This window comes from Phyllostomus hastatus, unplaced genomic scaffold (genome assembly GCF_019186645.2).
Source record: "Phyllostomus hastatus isolate PE091 unplaced genomic scaffold, TTU_PhHast_1.1 phas_contig_196, whole genome shotgun sequence".
Classification (NCBI taxonomy): Eukaryota; Metazoa; Chordata; class Mammalia; order Chiroptera; family Phyllostomidae; genus Phyllostomus; species Phyllostomus hastatus.
In genome coordinates, this window is record NW_025333709.1 from 15,341,988 (window position 1) to 15,365,951 (window position 23,964).

The 23,964-nt window shown below is 42.0% G+C and overlaps 1 protein-coding gene across 5 annotated transcripts in view; it reads left to right on the top strand.

Moving 5' to 3' along the window:
* The window catches only part of TBC1D19 (TBC1 domain family member 19), a 110,301-nt gene extending 87,008 nt beyond the window's left edge, over positions 1-23,293 (top strand). For all 5 annotated transcript variants that reach the window (XM_045834574.1, XM_045834575.1, XM_045834576.1 and 2 more), the window contains 6 exons: positions 7,143-7,175; positions 9,187-9,296; positions 11,539-11,630; positions 17,050-17,165; positions 21,804-21,874; positions 22,871-23,293. In XM_045834574.1, coding sequence (XP_045690530.1) covers positions 7,143-7,175; positions 9,187-9,296; positions 11,539-11,630; positions 17,050-17,165; positions 21,804-21,874; positions 22,871-22,945 — 497 coding nt within the window. In that variant the 3' untranslated portion in view covers positions 22,946-23,293. The remainder of the gene's footprint in view (positions 1-7,142; positions 7,176-9,186; positions 9,297-11,538; positions 11,631-17,049; positions 17,166-21,803; positions 21,875-22,870) is intronic.
* The last annotated feature ends 671 nt before the right edge of the window (positions 23,294-23,964 follow it).

A 23,964-nucleotide genomic window follows, 5' to 3' on the forward strand; every position in this document is an offset into this window, starting at 1 on the left:
ACGGCCAGGAGGGTGAAATTCGACCCTTGAAAAACCGAAGTGATGAGAGCCAAAGGAAAGGATTTTAAAGAACTGGCCAAGAACATGACCGCCTCTAAGATCAAAGACTTGTTCTAGGTGGTATATGCCCTAGAGTGTTAATGGATTCTTCAGTGCCTCTTACGCCTCCTACTTTTGTTTGCCAGAATTTTGAATTTGCCTGTCTTCCACCGAGTAAACTGTGTACCTTTTCTTGGAGTCTTAAGCCCCGGCTAATCTTGATTAAGCTGAAGTGAATCCTTATCTAACACTGACAAAAAAAAGATTTTGTTTGGTTTAAGCTGATACTGAAATGTGGCAGTCCCCCTTCTGAGAGCCTGAAACAGCCACAGTTATGGAAGCACCTGCTCTTTAATAAATAGTATCCTGATCCCGGTGCCCTTTGGATACATGAACTCATTGGTGCATTGTGCAGCCCAGTGGAGGTGGTCTTGTTGCTTGCAGTTTTCAGAAATAAAAATGGAGACTGGGAGTGCCAGTAGTTTGCCCAGAGTCACACGGAATTCAAATTCAGTGTCTGTGTGACTACGTCGGCCACTTATATGTCAGCACTGCGTTTTTCAGAGCTTCCTATCCTATGAGGTGATTACTTATTCATAAATGATTTTTATACTTTAATATTTTATTTATAAGCCTTGATTATATTTATAATTGCTCATTAACAACATATATTGAGCATCTCACATGCAGAAGATACTGTGCTGCATAGTAAAGATAATGCAGAGTATGAATCATAGCCCTTGCCTCGTATAGCTTATGCCTTGGCTGCTTAGAGAGCAGCTACAGAGTTCAGAACTTGGGGAAACGGAGTGAAAGTGTGATTAACTGTGAGTCATCTCAGTACACGCATCCTTTCTCACTGCTTGGCAGTTCACTCTTTCACTTACTGTGAGCTTCCTAATTAAAAGTGCCTGGTCCTGACTAAGGCATTCTTACACTTAGTAGACTCTTAATAAATATTTGTAGAGCATGAAAATCATAATAATAAGATACTCATTTCTGACTACCTTAATCTTTTACTTGTGCTTTTACTTTTTACTAAACATTTGCTTGTGCAAATGTTTCTGCAGTAACTGAACAGCAAAACAAAAAATGTTTTTGCAGTCTGATTATAGTTTTGTATAATAGCAGTCTGCTTTGAGACTTAGTATTTAGAAAGATATAATATATACTTAAATTTCTGCAAGATGTCAAAATATGCCTTCTACTTTTTAAATTATGTTTCTCATACTTAGTTTTTCTTTCACATGTCAACATGATTATTGTAGAAAGTTAGGAAAGACAGATTTTTATTTGTTAAAAGTTTATAGTCATTAAAGGAAATAAATGAAGCAGCAGAGAGGACGGGCAGAGACAGGTGGGTGTTCACAGGAGGAAAAAGCAACGCAGCCGGAGACGTAAACAGAGAGGGGCTTCAAGAAGTGGTGCAATTTTGGGGCCTCCTCCTAAGCCCTGCAGGACTAGAGCTGGTCGCTGAAGTGTCACTAGGAATATTGACCCTTAATATGAATCTAGTGTAGTTTTGAATTCTTTTAGTTTCTAGAAAGGAAAGACCTTTAAGTTGATAAGGAATCTTAAGCATTGGAAAAATCATCATACGTCCCGTTTTCTTCAGCTCTTGCAATTTTGTTTGCATTCACTTTAGTTGTAATTGTTAAACACAGAATCCTAGTTAGATAATGTTGCAGAGACAGTCTCACTGGCCCCGGGAGGGCCAGTGACTTTCCTACGGTAACACAGCTGGTTTGCGGTAAGCTCACCGTGCAGTCCTGATCTGGGGATGAGACACTGGCGCTCGTCCTGCTGCATCTCTGTCCATCACACATCGCCCATCCCACCCACCATTCGTCCACTCGGCAAACGTGTACTTGTCATCAGTTGTGTTCATGGCATCGTGCAATGCGTACAAAGGTGAATAAAACATACTTCCTGTCCTCTGGAGCAATCTGTTAAACAGCTAGTTGTAATATAAAATATAATGAAATTATAGTGATGGAAATAGGAGCAAAATGCTGTGAGAACGTAGAAGAGTAAGCATTTAATTATGACTAAGTGATCAGGATATGTTTCCCTGAGCTAGTACCTGACATTAGTAAGGTTTCGATAGGCTGAGTAGGAAACAAAAGCATGGTAGGGTATAGTATTACCAAATTGAAAACTACCGAAGTATGAAAATGCACGATGAGTTCTGGGGTGATAAATAACCTGTGGCTATACACAGTGGGTATGTGTGACAAAGGGGAGGCAGGCAGGTGGCGCAGGCAAACGGGCGATGGGAATCAGGAGGGACTAACTTCTACTTTTAAGAGAAGTCACAGCGATGCAGCATGCAGCATCTAGAGTTACCAGTATTCTCTTTCCTTTCTGTGGTGATAGATGGTAACTGCACTCACTGTGGCGATCATTTCACAATGTCTAAAAACACCAAATCATTACGTTGAACACCTGAACTAATATTGTATGTCAGTAAAAGTGGGGGTGGGGGATGTGTCTCAGTTGTCATCGTGAATGATTAAAACCAGATTAAAGTTTTTGAATTTTAGTCTGTAGACACTTAGCCTATATCATAAGGTTAACATGTAAATTCCATAAATATAGGTGAAATATATTTAATATCTCCAGGGGCTACATAGTAGGTTTTTAAACATCCGTTAATTGGATGAGTTGGAGCTCAGCAAATATTTAGTGGATGAAGAAGTGGTCGGTGGAAAGCCCTCCATGGGTGTGATGTAGAGGCCTTTTCCACGGTCTCTCCAGCATTCGGGGAAGACAACCTGAACCATACAAAAGCTGGTTGGAGGGCTGAGAGTTCGGGGGAAGGGACATCATTTAGCAGGACCATAGGTGACAGTTCATCCGAGCCTGAATTCAGGCCCTGGCAGTAGGAAGGAAAGGAATGGTTGAAAAATGGTGGAGGTAGATTCTCTGGGGTTTCATATCTTTATCCCACCAACACTTAACAAGTACCTATTAAATTCTGGGTACTGTGCTAATCTCCGGGAATAGAGATAAATAAGGCACAGTTTCTGTACTCCGGGTTTATTCTATTGGGAGAGAGAAAAACAAAAAATGGTTACAACACACTGTGATAAGAGAAGAAAACATTAGTTGTTGAGTTACTATATCTATGTCGCATTACATAGATATTTAATCCTCACAGCCTCACCGGTATTGTCCTGATTTTATATGTGAAGACAGGTCTATCCCTAACTTTTGCAGGGTCCACAGCAGGAGTACAAATGGAGGCCCACCTACCATAGTGTGGATATTTTAATGTTATAAATGAGACTAATGAACTGATAATGTCTACTCTGTTTTCTTGTCTTGACAAATACAGGGTGGGCAAAAGTAGGTTTACAGTTGTGAGTATGTGAAACATTGTTTATCCTTGTAGTATTATTCTTTAATTATTGGATTGTTTATTTGTGTTACAACTGTAAACCTACTATTGCCCATCTCTGTATACTTTTATAACAATCTGAAAGGCCAGGTTCAAATTCAGAATTCTCAGACTTCCTAGCAGTCCCAGCTTGTGCTGTCTCTGCCCCTTCTCACGCATGGCTCCGTCCCACACTTCCACAAAGGGCCACCCTTAGGCCACCGCCCTGATGGAGAGGTGGCCCCACCACAGGGGCCATGCAGACCCTGGAAGCTGGTGGGGGGTCTTGGGCTTGGAATTTCAGTCTTGGGTACCTGGGTTGTGGTCTAAAAGGAGGGCCAGAGCAGGGCCCTTACTCCAAGACCCCTTCCTGCTCCTGCCTTGGTCTAAACAGGCGAGTGAACTGGCCCAAGTGTCCTCTGGTAGAAAGTGGTAGAGTCCAAATTGTGCAGCGTAGTCTAGGCGCAGAGAGGAGAAAGGGGATCTCAGTCAGTCAGGGTAAGTCAGTTGATAGAAGAGTGCTGCTTGGGGAATCGATGGGGGCAAACAGTAGGGGGCTGTTGGGGAGATCTTTTGAGGAGGAGTGTTGTTAAAATCTTGAAGGGGTGGGGCCGGGACAGGGCTGGAGGTGGAAGAGAGCATTACAGCCCTGGTCCTAAGCCTGAGTGGCAATGAACTAGACAGGATTAGAGTTGTGCTTATGGGTAGGGAAGAGAAAGAAGCTGCTGATTTAGGATGTGGCCAGATCCTGAACAGCTAAGTGTCCTTTACGCTAGGGCCTAAAGGGACAGAAAGGAACCAGCCGCACTTAGGGCTGAAGGCTGAGGCAGAACTGGAGAGCAGGGATGACGCACAGCTTTCTTCCCTGAAGACCAGGGAGGTAGGGAGTCCTCTACAGAAACAGGGAATACGGAAGGAGGCACAACATACCCGGCTTTCCCCGTTTGAGTCACAGGTTAATAGAGAGATACCGGTGGAAGGAGAGAGGAAGCAAATATGACCGAGTGCCTAGGGCAGTAGCCACAGTTAATGAGTGGGCCGCAGAGAGAACGAGCCAGAAACACAGCACAACAATAAGGGTGAGCGGCAGAATTTTCTGGCTGGCTCACATTTGAGGAGGGACTTTCAGGTGCTCAGGGGCCAGGACACCCAGAGAGGAGATCCTGGATTTCCCAATCAGAAGTTGGGGTCATAGGGAATTGATGGTGCAGGATTCCAAAGCAGAGGACGGCAAGTTTTTTCTGGGAAAAAAAAAAAAAAGGCCAGGTGGTAAATATCTTAAATTTTGCAGGCCACAGACAGTCTCTGTCACACATTCTTCTTTGTTGAATTTTTAAAAAATAATTCTTTAAAAATGTAAAAGCCATTCTTAGCTCACAGGCTGCACAAAAACAAGCCACAAACCTGCTTCTAGCTTCGAGGAAATGGGATTAAAGACTCAGACAAAGGTGTTCCGCTCTGGAACAGAAAAAGGAAACATGTTCATTGGAAACCCTCCCTGACAGGAAATGAAAAGACACGTGCAACATGTGAGGAGCATTCGGGATGAAGAACAGACACGTGAGGGAGTTCACGGCAGCAGCCCCCTGGCGAGGAGGAGAGTGGGTCTGTAGTTGCGTGTTAGGCATGTGAAGGGAGCAGGGTGGCTGATAAACAGAGACGAACAAGGAAATGGGTAGGCACCACAGGATCCAGCCAGAGATGGACGGCGTGAATGTGGATGCTCTGGAAGATGGGGGGAGTGGGGGAGCAGATCCTGAGGGTCACAGCCAGTGAGGCTGTGCAGAATTCTAAAGATCGTTGGCCTGGCATGCTGTATATAGAGTTCAGAATGATACTGGATTTTTCTCATACTCTTTTTTGATAAAATTACTTCTGGAAACAACAGAAATATGAGCTAATTTGTAAGTGATAATATTAATAATGAACTGTTATTAAGGACCTAAGTATTTATTTATTAATGGCTAAGGTACAGCCATATCTCATTTAATCCTGTCATGTAGGTTCTAGCATTATCTCTGATTGACAGGTGAGGAAACTGAAGCTTGGAGAAGTTAAACTCATCCAAGGGCACCAAGTTCTTAAGTGATAGAGCTAGATGAATCCAGCTGAGTCTGCCTGTGCTTTTAATAAAGCCTCAATAAGGTGCTGATTAATAAATAACTGTCAGAGTGGGGGAAGGTCTCTAGTGACAGGTCCTTTCCTCACTCCGTCTTGTTCGGCATTTTTACAGTGCTTCATGAGACGATGTAGACAGTGTACCTAGGGAGATACAGATAGTGTACTTAGGAGTCGTTCAGTACTGGGGAACCAGGAAGAGTGGGGAACACATTACTGGAATGGTTCACCAGAAGACAAATGCAGTAGCGAGAAGAATGTAATCCTTCGTGTAGGTCCCAGACAAGCACGAGTGCGCCGAGCCGTAGCTGTGCGGTCTGTAGGGAGAAAGGGGCTCAGAGGTTTCAGTCACCGCCCTGTAAGGACCGCAGGGACCTGCAGCCCGTCCGCAGGAAACCCGAGCGAGGAGGCTGTCCAGGGCTCTGTCTGAGGGACGGCTGCAGAAACCCGTGAAGTCCCCTGTCGCTGAAAAATAATTTCACCGAAAAGAAACTCATGAAGTCTTAGAGAAAAAGAAATACTGGTGGTGATGGGGGCGGGGGGAGAGAAAAATGCCCTTAAATATTTTTGAAAGTTTTCAAAGAGGACAAGTTAGACTCGTTCTGTGTGACCTTTGCGGCCAGAACCAGGAATAATAAGCGAGGCTCACACGGAGCCAGAGTTTGACTCAGTGTGAGAAACATCTCCTCCCAAATTAAACCTGTTCAAAATAGTAACTGCTCACACTGGGAATTAATGCATCCCCTAGTGCTGGGCGCATTTAAATGGAGACTGAACAGTCATTTGTTACAACTGACTCTAGATGACCTCTAAGTCCCTGCCTCTGAACGTGTCGGATGAAGGAAGTTCTGTGCTATTTTTCAAAACGGGAAACGTCTCAGCTTTCGTCTGTAGTGTGTTCGCACCTGATTTGGTACAGTGATAGATGTACAGTGGTGTGCATGTTGCAGAATTTGTGCTTTGAACCGAAGCTGTCCAGGTTCTGAGTTTTCACTCGCCATGCGACAGGCTGTGTAGCGCACTGAGTTAGGCTTCGAGTATTTCCTTGGGGCAGATGTGTACTTCACTTGTGTATAATTCTTGCCGAAGATTACACTGCTTGTACCATACTCCTGCCACTACTTTCTCTAAACCACATTCTGCGATATAATTTTCGGTAAGTTTACAGAGAAATACATCTCTACGGGAGGTACTTTGACACGCTCATTTCCCGTTTAAACAAGTTGAATTAAAATGGACAAGATGAATTTGTTTCAGGAAGGACATAATCTGTTGCCTTTCTGAGAACATTATAGTTAGTTCTTTAACTTAGTTCTATGAACTGCCTTGTTCTGTTTTTTCTGTTTTTGTAATATATATTCAAAGTTTGGTTTCAACATCATCAGTAGAAAACTAACTGGCTAGATAGTGCTGATCTCTAGTGTGCTTTTCTAAAGGCATCGGAAGGCCTAGCTTTGTGTCGCCGCCATCGCCAAGTCTGTGTGACTTTCCCGAACAACGCTGAAACAAAGATAGGGAGGCTTTCTGTTTTCATTTTAATCCTGAAGTTCACCTACTAGTTCAGTGGGCATGCTAATCAAAAGGAAATTCTCTTTTATTTTTTTAGGTGTCATCCCCTTTCATGGATTCTCAATGTATGGTAAGTTGGGCTTGAAAATAATTCACTGTTTTATTACACTTAGAAAATGAAACATGAAGATCACACTGTCAGCACATCACCCACACACTGAAGTTGTTGTGAACGTTTTTGAACACTGAGTTTAGTATTTGTTTATGTGTCCAGAGGAAGAAAGTATCACCGTAATTGCTCAAATGGTGCTCGCCTGACAAATGAGAACTGAGGCATCCTGGGGGAGTGGTTCAGTGCCTTACCGTTTTCTAGTCCAGTGGAAACCGGGGACATGTGTTAATATTTAGTTCTAATAGATACAAGATGAAGTGGCTTAAATTCCTGAACTAATTCTTATAAGTCTTTTGAGAAACTAATAGGGCAGAAAGAATGCAAAGTGAGAAACCACACTGAGTTTGAGTCCATGATTTCTCCAGAAGAGTGCTGTGCAAAGCCTGGTCATCCCGAGTGCCTGTGAGACACACACGTGCAGGCAGGGGAGCCCTGAGTGCTCAAGGGGTTCAGAACATGGGGGTTGTTTTGAGCTAAAGGCGATTAAGACCCTGCAAGGCTCAAGAGTGACTTCTACCTCTCCCCTGAAGAATTTAAATTGGGGCATGGTTCATAAAAGAGTTACTACCAGAAATGATGTGACCTATCTGTGTGTCAGGGCAAACATCTACAGGGGCGGGCAGAAGTCGGTTAATACTAATACATGACATAAGAATTAATAAATGATAACACAAGAGCGAACTCTGTGTTTCGTTCACTCACAACTGTAAACCTACATTTGCCACCCCTGTATTTACTGAAGGTGTGCTCTTGCTGGCCTGCGCCCTCTTCCCCTCTGGGGCCTCGGGACGCCCTCCCATTCCGTAGCGCAGGGGCCGTATCACTGTTTTCCCTTCCTGTCCCTGAGCCTCTCGTGCATGTGGGGTCTCTGACTCTCTCATGTGTGGGGGACTCCCTTATGTACAAAACTTCATTTGATTTTCTCCTGTATGTATGCCTCCTGCTTGTCTGGTTATTAGACCTCCCGAACGAACCTTTGTAGGGCAGAGGAAAATTCTCCCTCCCCTGCGGTGCCTTACAAGTCATTGAATGAGGACTGCAAGAGGCTTACGGAAGACTATCAGAGAAGGAATGCTCTACACTTTAATATTACTTCATTTGTAAATGCTCGTATATTATACATGAATTTGTTGAAGGTTGTTGTCCCCACTGTTGCTGTCTCTCCACCTTTAGGCTCAACAGAAACACATTGATGCTTTACTTTAATAAAAAGTCAGTGAGCCTGGCTGGTGTGACCCAGTGGCTGAGTGCTGACCTGCGAGCCAAGGGGCCTCCAGTTGATTCCCAGTCAGGGCACGTGCCTGGGTTGCAGGGCAGGTCCCCGGTGTGGGGCACTCGAGAGGCAACCACACGCTGACCTTTCTCTCCCTCTCTTCTTCCCTCTCTACCCCTCTCTCTCAAAATAAATGAATAAAATCTTTAAAAAAATGAAAAATAAAAAGTAAATGAAATGATGCAAAGGACCCAGGAACTTTGCTTGTGTTGTCCTTGCCGGTGTTGATTACGGTGACTGAGCACTTCGGTGTGACCTCGCCGTGCACCCAGTCGTCTGGAGAAATCGTGGACCACAGAGCACTCTGCTCTCTTCTCTTATGTAAACATGTGAGGAATTTAAAATAGGAAACCTAAAAAGGTTAAGACATACATTTTTACCTCTAATAATAAAAATGCTAGCCTTTTTATCCTATCGTAATAATTGCACCTGCAAGAATTTTTCAAGTAAGTAGTTTTTTAAAGGTGAACTGGAATGATTGGAGGACAGTTAATGATGTCAGAAAGTGTAAACCTCCAATTCTTAAGAGTACAGAATACATCAGCTCCTGCCTATTCACATTTCTGGTCATTTAAATAGTCTAAAGTTTATACGCCCAAGGAGAAAATGTTCACTGAAGAAGTAGATGATGCAGAGTTTATACGTTACACTTTTAGTCATCCTGCAGTATTATAGATGGATTTTGTATTCTTTCAGTTGCACCGCTGTGTTTCCTGTACCACGAGCCTTCCAAACTGTACCAGATATTCCGTGAGATGTATGTGCGCTTTTTCTTCAGACTCCACTCCATCTCCTCTCACCCCTCCGTAAGTTCACGGAAAACTGGATCGGATCAGACTCTAAATCTGTTTTTATTTCTCTTACTCAAGAGAAATAAAAAGTCTCTCAATGAAATGATAAAGCAACTAATTTTAATTTGTGGTGTCACCAATGTGTTTCTATAGAATAAATGAAAGAGAATAAGCAATTGATATTTGAAAATTTTGGTAATAATTAAGAGGGAAAAGTCCTTCATCAATTGCATTGAAATGATCTTCTATGTGTTGAAAGAAAAACACAGAAATTTCTGTATCATTCCCTTCGGCAAAAACGCCTACCTTCTTTGAACGCCGATCTCCGCACCTACGCAGCGAGGTTGGAAGACGGTTCTGTGGTGCTCTGGAGACGGCTGCAGAGCGCCTGGGCAGGACTTGGCTCGCGGCGGGTGTCCAGTGAACGGCTGCTGTTTTTATTGTTCTTGTTATGATCATCATCGTCACCATCATCTGCTCTTCTTTGTTGTTAAGGAAAACCAAATTTGTATTTGTCAGTTACTTTTCAGTTTCCTGTTGGCTAGTTATCAGTTATCATACTCGATATTTTCTTTGTGTTTATTCAATAGGTAGCTCCTTTGGCCTCAATATGAAAGTCAAGGAGAGACATATTGGGAGTTGAACATTTTTATCTGTTTTGTTTTGGCTGGTCCTTTCCAAAATCTCTTCCCCACTATGAGCCTGAGGATAAGCAGTGTTCACTTTATTTCAGTTCTACTTGTTCCATCTTTGGGCCTGCTTTGGTCTACTTGTGAGTAACTCAGCTGACTGAAACATTGAATCAGAATGTGTCCGGGCTACCAAATTGCCCCAAAGAGGAGACTAAACGAGACAGCTGCCCTTCGCCCTCCCCCGCCCCCACTCCCGCTGACTACGGACCCCTAGCCCACCTTCCTCCATCTCCGTTTTGCTCTGGCGCGTAGCTAGTGAAAGCTGACCAGCGGCAGAAACCAGGGTGTCACCGACGAACACGTGGAGCACCGCCCGCTGTTTTGGGTTCCTTCTCTCTGAGACAGCTTGACTTAGTGCTCATCTTACACTAATGTCTAATCTAGAATAATCAGGAATATATTAATAATTCTTTTTCCTAATACCCCCTTCTTAGCATCAGATTTCTTACACTCATATTCTATACCATTTTATGCTTCAGAGTAAAAAAGTTGTTTTCAGCTGACTGCTGTGTACACGCCCGTGGTGTTTTCCCCGCGCAGAGCACTGAAGCCGGACGCCGAGCAATGCCGGGTATCCCTTCTCTGTCTCCACACTGACCCTGAGGTGCCCTTTTTCGGCTAAGTGGTTGGGCCAGCCCTGCCTCCGCCCGCTCTCTATTCAGTGGACTGAGGCCTTACAGGCGGCCTCTCCGTTTCTGGCTCTGGCGTGTGGCCACCGTGAACTGTTTGGAAGCATTACAGCCCTTCTTCTTTAGAAATTCAGAAAGAGGATTAAAACTTCCTTACCAAAGTCAACCCTGAGGAATGCCTAGCTGCAAGAAAGACTTTATTCAGAGTTGTCAAGTAATAAATGCACTTGAAAAACCATCTGCTTAATTTGGTTATTTCCTGTACTCTACAAATAATGCCCTTTTAAGAAAGTAGATTTCAGTAAAAAAAATTAATTAATTAACCATTATACAAAATAATCAAAATTCTTATTTGATCACTTTCTGGTACAAATTTCAAGCAGTCAGCAGTTAGTCTTTCCCTGTGGATGGATTTCAAAGAAAGTGTGGGGTGGGGGGAGCAGGAAATTCTTTCCCTGGAGGGTGAGGTAGTTGGCAGGGAAGGGAGATATGGGGAGAGAAAGTAAAGGGTGTGGCTATAGCACCAGAGAAATACCTGGAAACTGGAATGCATCCAGAAAAAACTAATTTTGCTGGGCCTAAGTGATAATGCATAGCTTGCAAACTAGCAGCTTTTCTATAAAATGATGTTTTCTTTGGACTCTCTGAAAATTACATACTAAGTTATGCAGAGAGCCCATTGTGTTAAAAAGGAGGCTCCGTTGCGTATCTGTTAACAGTAGGTTTCCATAAAGAAGGATGAACTATGTCCTAAACAAAATGTTGGAGGTCATTAGTGCATTTCCTGTTTTTGACTCTTAAAAATGCTAGAAAAATATGTTGAAAAATATTTATGTTGATAATCATTTTCTCATTTTCACTTGAATAATTTATCAACAGAGTTAACGTGTACATACTAAAATATGCACTTCTCCTGTGATGTGTCACTGTACGCAGGGCATCGTGTCGCTGTGTTTGCTGTTTGAAACTCTCCTTCAGACTCACCTCCCCCAGCTCTTCTACCATCTCCGAGAAATCGGGGCTCAGCCGTGAGTATCTCTCTCTCCTAACTGAAGGACCGATCATTTGACATTAGGAGGCTCTTTGGTCACTGTAGATCACTTCAAAGAGGCAGTAGTTTTTCCGAGATACTAAACTAACAATTTTTCCAACAAAGCAATTACCAGGTAGTAAATTGTAACCATGCATTGTGCCAAAAATTCTTGGGAGGATTATTTGCAGGATTTTTGTGCCTGGCATAAAAGTCACCAAAATGAATTAATTTCTATTTATCATGAAAGGTTTTGGCCAAAACGGAAGCAAAAGTTTGTGGAAACAAATATTGTGTGAGAAATGTGATAATACTAAAATTAAGTCAGCTTAGGCTAAATTGATTAGAGAACAAGTTATGAAAACAATATAAGTTAAAGTTTGCTATCTTGGGGAAGGAAACTGTATCAATTACCTATCAGTGGTTGTACACTGTGATTTTTTCTTCCAGAAGTTTGAATACTTATTCATATTTCTCAGTATGAGTTATCAGTGAGTATGCAGGGCGCCGCCTCTGGACTTCAATTTTATTGGACCTCTTCTCTGTTTTTTAAAAAACAATGTCTAAGGCAACTGAAGTTTCCAAATGATTTATCAATGTTTTGCTACTCTGTGCAGCCAGTTTCTTCTACTCAGGAGGGCATTTGAAAGGAGCATTAACTCTTTGAGGCCAAAAGGAGTTAATGAGAAATAGAACAGTTTAGTAGTGTTCGTCTTCTCTGTACTTGAATCCACAGCAGATGGGTGGATGAGTGGGTGGATTTTACAGTCAGACCCAGATTTAAATTCTATCTCTACGAAGTTGTATAATTCTGGCAAGTTATTTAATTTATCTAAGCCTCAATTTCTTTCTTTAAATCAAGATAATTAATTTCCTCATTTTTTAAATCAAGAGAAGTTTTACCACATGGAGTTGTTCATTTGAATAGATGGATAGATAGATGTACAATATATAGATTTATATATGCCTCTAACATATAGATCTCTCTGTCTCTATTTCTCTTTCTTTGTGTGTGTGTATATATAATATTTTTATCTATAATTTTTTCTATAAAGCACCATGAATTTCAGACATCTTAGATCTTAGAACTGGCTTTTATAAAACAATACCTCATATCATACATTGATAATACTAAGCTGGTACTCTTTCCCTTATAGCCATTGAAAATCAGGAATCTGTTCATTAGAATTATAAAACAAGAATGTGGCAAAAATATTTTATATTGACTAGAACCAGAGTTTACTAGGATGAAGACCGTTTATTGCTAGAAACTAAGAGTCTGGTGTTTTCTCTAGCCAATTTATACACTTTAATCATGAAAAGTAACAAATTTATTTTAATGACATGATAAACATTAAAATTCTAATGTAGGAGAAAGTATAAAACTCAATTGTCAAGATAGAAATCAGTTTTTAAAAGATTTTATTCTTTTTTAAAACAGCCAGTTTTCGGTTTCGATGATTTCCTCTGTTTTTTTCTGGCTTAAATTTCATAGCATAAGCCCTTGGACGTATTATTTCCTCTGCCCTGCTTGCTCTAGGTGACAGGTGGACCCGTGGTGTGGGACCGTTCTTTTCTCACGGCGGTACTCACTGCCCTCGAAGCGCTGCTTTCCCTCTGCCTGATACGTGTTGACCATTGTGTTCTCATTGTCATTTAATTCAGAATAGTCCTTAACTTCTCCTGTGACTTTCTCTTTGACCATGGGCTATATAGAGCATGTTGTTTAATTTCCAAATATTTATAAAAATCTGTTACCTTTCTGTCATTGATTTATATTAGACACCATGCTTTATGAGATTGCAGTTCTTCCAGATTAGGTGAGATTTGTTATATGACCCAGAAGATGATCTATCTTGGCAACTGTTCTATGTTCACTTGCAAAGAATTTATATCGTGTTAGTGTTGGGCAGAATGTCCTATAAATGGCAGTGAAATCAAGTTTGTTGATAATGTTTAAGCCATCTACACACTTGTTAGTTTTCTGTCTACTTTTTCTGTTTGTTGATTAAGAAATGATGGAGTCACCAATTATAACTGTGCGATTATCTGTTTCTTTATTGGTATATGAATTTTTATTTCCTGTGTCAAAGGTCTGTTTTTAAGAGAATTGATACCATATCAGTATGCACTGTCTATATTCCTAGTAACAAATCTACTGTGTCTGATGGAGCTAGTCCCACTATCTTTTCATTACAGTTTGGGTCATGTAGTCTTTTCTGTCCTGTTAATACATTTTTGTCATCTTTATTTTTCATGTGACTTTCTTGTCAAAATAAGGTTGGGTCTTTGAATGTGGCAGTTTGTTTTTTAATTGGTGTGTTTATTCCATTTACACTTAATGTAATTGGCATCATTAGATTTAAGTAATGTTGATATTATCTACTATCTTGCTAGGCATATTTTATTTGTTTTATATGTTCTCTGTTTTTTTCTGCCTAAATTATTTAAGCAGAAAAATCTTTTTAAATTATTTTTATTCCATTTATCTTAACTACTGAATTACTATTTATACATATTTTAAATTATTTAATTGTATACTAATTTATTTTTTGTTGTTGTTCAGTTATAGTTGTCCCGCCTTTTCCCCCATTGCTCACCCTACCCTGTCCCCCATCCCCACAGTCCATCCCCCCATTGTCCGTGAGCACGAGTCCTCTATTCGTGTTCCTTTGCTTGCCCCTTCCCCTTCTTTCCTTCACTATCCCCCTCCCCTCTTCCCTCTGAAAAGAGCTGTCAGCTTGTTGTTTATTTCCATGTCTCTGGTTATATTTTGCTCATTTGTTTGTTTTGTTGATTAGTGTCCACTTATAGGTGAGGTCATATGGTATTTGTCCCTCGCCTCCTAGCTTATTTCACGTAGCATAATGCTTTCCAGATTTATCCATACTGTTACAAAGGGTAGGAGCTCCTTCTTTCTTTCTGCTGTGTAGCATTCCCTTGTGTAAATGTACCATAGTTTTTTGATCCATTCAGTTACTGATGGGCACTTAGGCTGTTTCCAGCACTTGGCTATTGTAAATAATGCTGCTGTGAACATCGGGGTGCATAGATTCTTCTGAATTGGTGTTTTAGGATTCTTAGGATATAATTCCAGCTGTAGGATCACTGGATCGAAAGGCAGTTCCATTTTTAGTTTTTTGAGGATAAAAAGCGTTCTTTTCATAGGTGCCTTTCTTAGTTCAGTCTGCTGTAACAAATTACCATAAACTGCATGGCTTATAAACAACAGAAATCTCCTTCTGACGATTTGGAGACTGGAAGCCCAAGGTTAGGATGGTAGCACAGCCATTCCAGGGAGGACCCCATTGTAGGGTGCAGCCTGCCAGCTTCTCTTTGCATCCTCATGCCGTGGAGAGCAGAGAGGAGGACAAGGTCTCTCCTGGCTCTTGTGAGGATGCTAGTCCTGCTCACGAGGACCTTACTCTCATGCCTTTATCTACTCTGAATTCCCTCCCAGAGGTCCCCTCTTTTCCAGTAACCTGACATTGGGGGTAGTGCGTGAGCATATAAATTGTTGCGTGGGGGGATGCGGACATTCAGTCTCTAATAGTGCCCTACGGCTTATAATATATATCTTCAATTAATCACATTCTACCTCCAAGTAAATTCCAGTCCTGGATGACTTAACTATTCAAATTCTACCAAACATTTAGGGATAAATAATATCAATTCTCGCTTTCTCTGGCTTCTATCACGGTCATTGTCTTTAGTTCTCAGAAGTTCGAGTAGGCTGTATCTGGGCATGGATTTCTTTGGCTTTATCTTGTTTGGGGTTTGCTGAGCTTCTTGAATCTGTAGGTTTATTTATGTCTTTTGCCAAATTTAGGAAGTTGTCAACCATTACTTCTTTAAATGCTTTCTTTCCCCCGCCCCACCACATTTATTCTCCTTTTCTTCTGGGATTCTAATGATACAAATGTTAACTTTTAGCCTTATGCCACAGGTTCCTGAAGCTCTGTTCCCTGTACTTTCAGTACTTTTCACTCTGGTTCAGATTGGATTCTTTCTACTGATGGAGACTCAGATTCACTGGCTCTTTCATTAGTCGTTTTCATGTTGCTGTTGGAGCCATCCAGTGAGGAGTCATTTTTGTTGTTATATTTTTCAGCTCCAAAGTTTCCACTGGTTGGTAACAAAACTCATAGAACTGTGCATCGATAAGGGTAAATTCTACCATCCCTAAATTACGTCTCACAAAACTGTATTTCTGAGAAACTGCCTCCATGCTGTGCATGGGGAGAGCGCAGGGTGTGGTACTGTGGTTCTAATCAGGTGCTCTGAATGGTCCAGTGAAGTGCAACTACTTGACGTTAATAACTTAGACTTAAAAACCAAATGAATTAAAAAATTTTAAATATCTAGTGACCAAAAGTTTTTTTGGCATCCTAAAAATAATTTAAAATCAACCAAAACACTTCATTTTTCAATATTATTTTTTTAGAACAATAGTTACCTCTCTCATATTGAGGAATTTCTAGAACTTCAGGGTCTTCTTCACTCTTAAGGAATTTAATATGACACCAACAAACGCAATCTCTGGGTCCCTATCTCTTGCTTTAAGAAAATAGCACAGGTATTTACCTACATAATATTATACCATTCCCAGCAAAGAGTTTGGCTAGCACGTCTCGGGCAGAAAAATGACGTTCGCACACTAAAGGATAGTACAGAAATGTGAGGAACTGGTTTATCTCTTAAAGCATCGAAGCCAAGGAATTGATTTCCTGGTTCCAGAGATAAATTGTTATTGTAACATAACCTACTTCTAAATGGTGGGATCTTGTGCCTCTTTGCAATGGTGGGTTTAGGGGCAGGGGGCCAATGGAATTTAATTGCATTTTCTAGTTGATCTTTCAGAGTTCTGATAACCTCCTCTTTAAAAGTGTTTGAAATTAGAAATTATTTCTAAGTTCCCTTATAACTTGAGAAGTATTTTTCTTGGTCTTCAAGAACTTGCATTTATCCTATGTGGCCATTTAACTGGAATGTAGGAGTATAGTTTATTCACGAGGAAAAATATGCAGCAATCTTGCACTCTTTCGAGTATTTCAGAAAAAGTTCAAATGATGGTGGCTCGCCTGAAACTGGCGATGAGATCACCTCATTGGTAGCTAACCAGTGCACACCCTGAAGACAGAAGGCAGAAGCGAGTCTGCTCAAGGCTGAACTGTAGCTCGAAGGAGGGCCAAGTGGGCCTAATCATCCCTTCGGTACTTGGGGACCACTAATTCGAGCACTCATGGCTTCTCATCATTGTCCTTCTGCAGCTTTTAAGCGAGTGCTGGAGTTGTGAGTGCCCAGGTCATTTCTAACACTCAACAGTAGAATCGGTCCCAACCTTTTGTGAGATGATTGCCTTTTGAAAGAAAAAAAAAACACTAGTAAAATATATTTTCTTTTCCCTTTGCTTACAGACTTCGCATATCATTTAAATGGATGGTTCGAGCGTTCTCCGGATACTTAGCTACAGATCAGCTCCTGCTTTTGTGGGATAGAATCCTAGGGTACAACTCTCTGGAACTTCTTGCTGGTAAGAGTAAGTGCTTCTTTGTAAAACACGTGTGGTTTCTGTAGTAAAGCCCTTTACCTTCCTAACATTCAGCATCTGTGATTGGAGTTTAAGTCTACAGTTACCTATCATTGCTAATTCATGACCGTTTAGTGGGCTTATCTGCCTTAGAAGACACGTACTGAGATGCTGTGATGTGGATACTGTACTTCTGTGTTACTGCCCTACAGTCTTTTCCGAGTCTTTCTTTTCCACCCCCCAAAAGGGCCCTTTCTCCCCCCCCCCCCTTTAGTGCAGCCCGGGCTCACTGCCCCTCAGCGCCCGGGAGGTCTGTGCCACAGCGCGTGGGTGTGTGTAGTTCCACCCGGGACTCCTCTGACTGCCTTCGTGTTTGTTCTGTGCCCTTCGGGGCTTCCACCCGAAGTCCGGTCTGACACCGAGCCCCGCTGCACAACTGACGTCCCGGCGCTCAGCACTGCACTTTGTCCTGAACTCAGCGCCCTTGCCTTTCTGCCCCCGGGCTGCCCACTGCCCTCGTGGCTGCACTTACTCTTTCAGGTATTCTCTTAAGCCAAAATCAGTTCATGTTTTTTTTCTGGAAGCCACAGATTCACCTCTTATTTAATAATTAAGCAGTTCTTACAAGAGATGTCATGCAAAACAGCTGCATGATAACACATAGGGCACAGATTTCTTCTTGATTATATGATTTTGCTTCTGTAGTACAAAGTAGACTCAGTTATTTTTATCATTGGGATTATCTGAAAAATTAAAATAAACATCACATGGATTTCACAACAATGGATGGAAAGCAGGAAACTTGGCAGAATGCTGGGTCCGACCTTCTCCAGTTGTGTGGTATTGGATAAATTTTTTAACCTGTGCGAGCCTTTGTTTCCCTACCATATATTGGTATTATTATAAAGACACTTTTCTGGGGTATTGTGGAAGTAATGCTGAAACGAAGAAGACGTTTTTCTTGTAGAAGATTCTCTAGGTACCACGTTAACACATTGTCGAACACCAAGGGGTCTGGAGTAATTGGGTGGGATTTTGAAAAGGAAATTTGGAATTACAATAAAACGCCGAGCAGATAAGTCCCCGTCCCCCCCCCCCCCCGGTGTAATCAGCAGTGTCACACACTGAAGTCTCCCATCTCAGTTGTTTGTAGTGCCCATCCAAATGTGAGTTAGGAAAGAGTGACCTGCCCTGTCTCTCTGGGCCGAATGGCAGTGATGTGCACAAGCTAGAGATAGGAGGAACCTTAGAAGTCATCGGGTTTAACCCCTTGGGCGTGTGTCTGGCCGGCAGTGCTCACCCGAGGCTCGAACACCCCGGTGTGGAGTAACTCCTGGCTCCGCAGGTCACCGGTTCCCTTCCCCTTCTGGGTGGCAGGACTTGCTGAAACACACACGTCTGAGACCAGCATCGTCCGAGACCAGCATCAGCCTCACGTTATTTTCTGCTCACACAGATCCCTCCTTTCCCCAGAGTCCTCCGTCTTCCCGGCTGAACAGATTTGTTTGCCGCTACCATTTCTCAGCGATGTCTCAGGAATGTCTCAGGATTTTAGACATTCCACCGAATACCTCTCCTCAGGGTGTGTTCTAAGTTTTGAAAGTATTGTATGTAGCTTTTTGTCTCATTCCAAAAAGGTACTGGAGTATGTTAAAGAAAGGGTTTCACTATAGGAAGGTACTTTCCAATAACTAGGACTTTTCCAAAGTAGAATGGAACCTTCTGATTGTTACCTGAAGGATTAAGGGGTTTTCTACCATGAAAGAAATGTTGAATCAGAAGACCTTGAAGACCTCTTCCAATTTAAATTCTTTCATTCTGTGACTCTTCACCCCTCAGCAAACTGAATTGAAACAGAAATAAATAAATACTGAATACTACATTTGCTCTAAGCAGGCACAGTGCTGTGAACTCAGTACCTTAGTGAAAACGTTACTGATGACTGGGTAGAGATTCAGTCCACAGTGCTGCATCCATCCGCTCTCCTTGTATGATGTTTAAAAATCAACAGGGAAGAATTTTAGAACATCTAGAAATGCAACTCAGATACATTCAAATAAAGAGCCACAGGGATTTGATTATTTAAAATATGCTGTTATTTTTTGGCCTACATATTTTGGGCTCACTTTTCTTAATTGAGTTATTATGTATAGTCCTTAGAAATATTTTAGTAAATATTACTGGCTTCATTTTGAATTAATTAGAGCCTTTTGAAGAACAGTTTAAAGCAGGGGTGTCAAACTCATTTTCACTGAAGGGCCACATCAGCCTTGTGGTTGCCCCCAGTGGACCAAATGTAGTTTTAACTCCTTAACGGTTAAGGAGTCGTTACATTTACACAGTCCTAAAATTATTTCGGCCCTTTGAAGGCAACTGCGAGGCTGATGTGGCCCCTGGTGAAAATGAGTTTGATACCCCTGGTTTAAAGCAAAGATGCCTTAATGTTCATGATAGAAGTTGCTTAAAATAAAAGTAATAACAATAGTTTAAAAGACCAAAGTAAATATTAGCATTTCTATATTTCATGTGAAACATGTTTTCAGCTGAGAATATGCTCAAGTATAGACCTTTTCTCCTTGGCACAGCAGCCTGTTCTGTTGGCAGGGCAGGGCACAGCCAGCACGCAGCAGTCGGAAAGGAACTCCTGTGATGTGACACCAAGATAATCAGAGGTCGTGAGCACATGAGCCTTTGGATGCCGAGGTCAATTAGTGAGCTGTTCTCTTTTCCTCCTCTTATCTGCACTTGGAAAAGTAATTTCCCGCCACGTAAAACTCTTTCCTGCCACAGCAGAAAATGTGACCGTCCTGCCAAGCTTTCACCAACTCTGTTCAGTTACACACAGAACAGGAAGTAGTGCTCACGCTCCTCAGCCCCTGGAGTGTCTCCATTGTCAAGTACAGTTCCGCGTATTAGGGAGCTGTAAAGAAGTGGCTGGTCCACGTAAATGGTTTTCGTCGATGTTCTTGCAACCAGAGAAGCCCAGTGACTTCAAACTACTTAAGTTTCCTCTTTTTCAGTCAAAGGGTAAATTCTTCATCCCAGATCTCTTGAATGCCTTGTTACATATTAAATAACCCCAGCTGATTAACTTTAAAACTTTTGTTTTATCACTACTATTTTTCCCCCAGAATTTTTCTAATTATAATGTTTTTTTTTGCCAAGCTCTCCAAAATCTGTCGTCCCCTAGAAAAACGCCTGCACTTCCCGGTCGCTGGCTGCACTCTGCCTGTGCAGGGGAAACCGGGAGGCCTGGGTCCTGCCTTCTCCTCCTCAGGCACAGCAAACTCCCCGTGAGAGCCCGGCCACGGGGGCATCACCTGCATGCCATCCCCAGCAGACCACTCTGAGGGGCAGCTGAGGAGACCGTTCTTGGGAAGGCACACAGATTTCCGTGTCAGGAATAAGCCGTGGCCGCTCACCTTCCATCCAAGCAGTGTCATCGCGTAGTAGTTGGGTGCTCGGTCCAGAGCCAGGTGTGTTAGGTCCACTGTTTTCAACCTGTGTGACTTCACACACGCCACCCAAACTCACTGTGCCTCAGTGAGTGTCCATGTTAGTAAAATGGTGCTGATAGCAGTATTTAACTCATAGAGTTGGTATAAGGGTTAACTGCTATGATCAGTATTCCCCTAGTAAAAGTATGTGTGTATGCATATGCTCATGTATTTGCATTAGCTCTGCAGCATGTTGGGAACCAGTCTTCTAGATAATGGAGTAGATTTCACTTCCTAAAACTCAGTACTCCTTGGGCAGTCCGTGCATCGCCACCACTGGTGAGGAAATGAAAGGGTGGGGCAGAAGTCTAGTCACCCCAGGGAGGACTGGCTCCTTGTCAGGGCTGCCAGCCTCTTACATGGGTCCTTCCATTGTTCGTGCTGGCTCGTTCCCTCATGTGTTAGCATTGCTTATTGTTCAAATGCACATGTTTAATGGAAACAAAAATCCAAGTGTTGTCTTCCACTCCAACTAGAATGTTCACCTCTACTGTTTGTTTCCAAAGTTTCAACTAGTCCCTATAGCCAACATGAAAACAAGCACCAGGTCAGACTGACAGCAGCCCTCCCCGCAGACGCATCCATTTGTGACACCTCAGGAAGGCTCAATGCCAGGGATAAAAAGAGAAATATGACACATTACAAGGATATTTTTAAGAAAAGGTGTTATTGCCACATTTTTATCAGGATGCCACCTCAATACATGGGAAACATGATGTGCTGTGTTTATACATTCAGTCTCCATGTAACTTTCTCTATTGCATGAATAAGAAACACCTGCATCAAAATAAACTGTAATTTTTAAGATGGTCATTAGAGCTTCATGCCATTTAAAAACTGTTTGTTACAGTTTAACTTGCAAGCATGAAAGGAACAGTTTCTCAAATGGCTTTTTTCAGGCCATTGCATTGCCCTTTCTCCACCCCCCTCCCCCGCCACTCTGAGATCGGGTTCACCTAGCCACCAGGTGCTGTTCTCCAAAGGACAGACTCTCCACTCGTGGCCAGACCAGCACTCCCCATGCAGGCGTGTGGCCGGGCGAAGCACTAGTCCACAGCTCGCGCAGGGCGTGTGGGCGCAGCCGTGACTTTGTCGGCCCGATGCGTGCAGGCCAGCAGTCAAACCAGTGTGCGTTCTTTTCCAGTCCTGGCAGCTGCGGTGTTTGCCTTCCGCGCGGTCAACCTGATGGAGGTGACATCACTGGCTGCAGCTGAAGTAAGGATAAGTTTCACTCCTGTGGATGGAAATAGCTCCCGAGACTCTGCCAGCCTGGGCACTTCAGCCCAGACGCACAAGGCACACTTCACTTGCAGCCTGATTTTTAACTTGGGTGAAACCTGCGAGTTCAGAGCTAAGTAATATTAAGTATTCAAAGCTCTTTAATGACTTGAAAGTAGTCTTCTTGTGAGGGAGTCATAAACAAGGCTATTATAGAAAACCATTACAACCATTATGGGAAACAATAAACCTAGTAGTTTTAACAGAAACCACTGGGTCTTAGGTTGTGCTTTCGTATTAAGTGTTCCAATCCATGTGTTACGCTCATACAACAAGGAAAAACCGGCCGAGAAAGTGGGAGGGCATGCATTTGGATGATGCAGTAAAGACACATGAGCTTTTCCGGTTATTTTTAATTGTGAGTTAATTATTTAAAGCTGCTTTCTTTTTAATAGTAAAAGTCAGACCTGAAATGTGCGTAAATTAAGTAGTGGCTTACTGTATTACTTAGTTATCTCTCAAATAAACCTAAATTTTATCCTTAAAATAGCTGCCTACATTCTTTGTTTAAAGGGAAGAGGATGTTTATGCATCTTGCAACTGAATAAACATCAGTTCCATCTCAGAATGATTTCCTGAAGTCAGCTCCTCCTCATACTACTACAACAGAGCTAGGACTCATAGCGTGCGTTTATTTATAGAAGCAAGTTGAAATGTTAGACCTCTTATAAACCCATGCTACCTTGTATATTTGAAGAAGGCTCAAGGCTGCAGTCCTTGTTAGCATTCTGAACGTGTTCTAACATTAAGATACTCAGAAAGGAGAAGGAAAGTTGTAGCTTTATTACGGAGGGTTAGGACAAACCTGAAGAGCTTCGAGTGTGTGCTGATGCCAGGATTACATTGTAATGGTGTTTCTGCTGTACCTTATTGTGTAGGCTTCACTTTGCTGATCAGAATACTGACATTAATAATTCTTTGTTTTTGTTTCAGGCAGTTCTTGCTGACCTTTCTACTTTAAAAGTTATGCCTCTTCTTCAAATTTTTTTGTTTGCCACTGTTACCTGATCTTCTTCAAGGTCACTGAGAACACATCTAGTTTTTCAATAGAAACTAATCATGAACTATGCAAAGTCTGCATAAAACCAAAATTAAACTTCGCATATATGCCAATATAAGATCATGTTCCCTCCTTAAACCTAGGTAGTTTTTCACTTTTTGAGAAAATAACTCAGCGCACCAAATATTGCACTGCATGCTGCTGATTTTTCAAGAGAGAAGCAATAGACTAAACTTCTGCTAAAGTGAGCATACTTTGTATATAATCCTGACTTGGAAAAAGCATGTAACAATATATGCAATAAGAACTAAAGATACTGTAATAAACTTGAAGAGGTAATGTAGCCTCTGGGACAACTCTCTTATGTCAGTTTGTAAATTTATCTCTAGATACTGTATTGTTTTGTCTTATAAATTGCTCTTCCTCGGAACCAGGCGTGGGGTAGGATGTGGGGAAGACTTGAAAAAGATAATGCTTTTAAGTAGAGATTCAGATGTGCTCTGGTGTCTTTAACAATGTTTCTCTCATCAGAGATTTTCTGTCTATTTATTTTCTCCCTCAATGTTTTGTACTGGGGAGCGTCAGATACAGTTGGGTCCCTCTGACAATATTACACTCGTTATTTTCTGAAAAAGAAGTCAAAATGATGGAGTGATCTGTTCGAACTTCTCAACCTTCCATCTCTTGGTTACAAGACTTGACGTTGCCGAGGCCAGTTGCCAGAATCTGTTACTTTGCAAGTTGTACAAAGAGGACACCTAAGGAGGCAAAGAAGGGCGTGAAAAACCCAAACCGTTTTCGCTTTTGCAGACAGTTGGCTTAATGAGATTTACTTCTAGGGAAGAGCATCTCAGAGAGACTAGAAGTAGATGCTAGATGTTCGTTCCAGAACTGAAGACATTATGCAAGGCATTGCTCTTATTTGGTCTTTATTGTAAGTGAATATTATTGTATATTAGTTCCTAAGGGCCTACCATTTATGTAATATGGAGTAATAGTAGAGGAAAAGAAAAAAGTCCAAAAACCA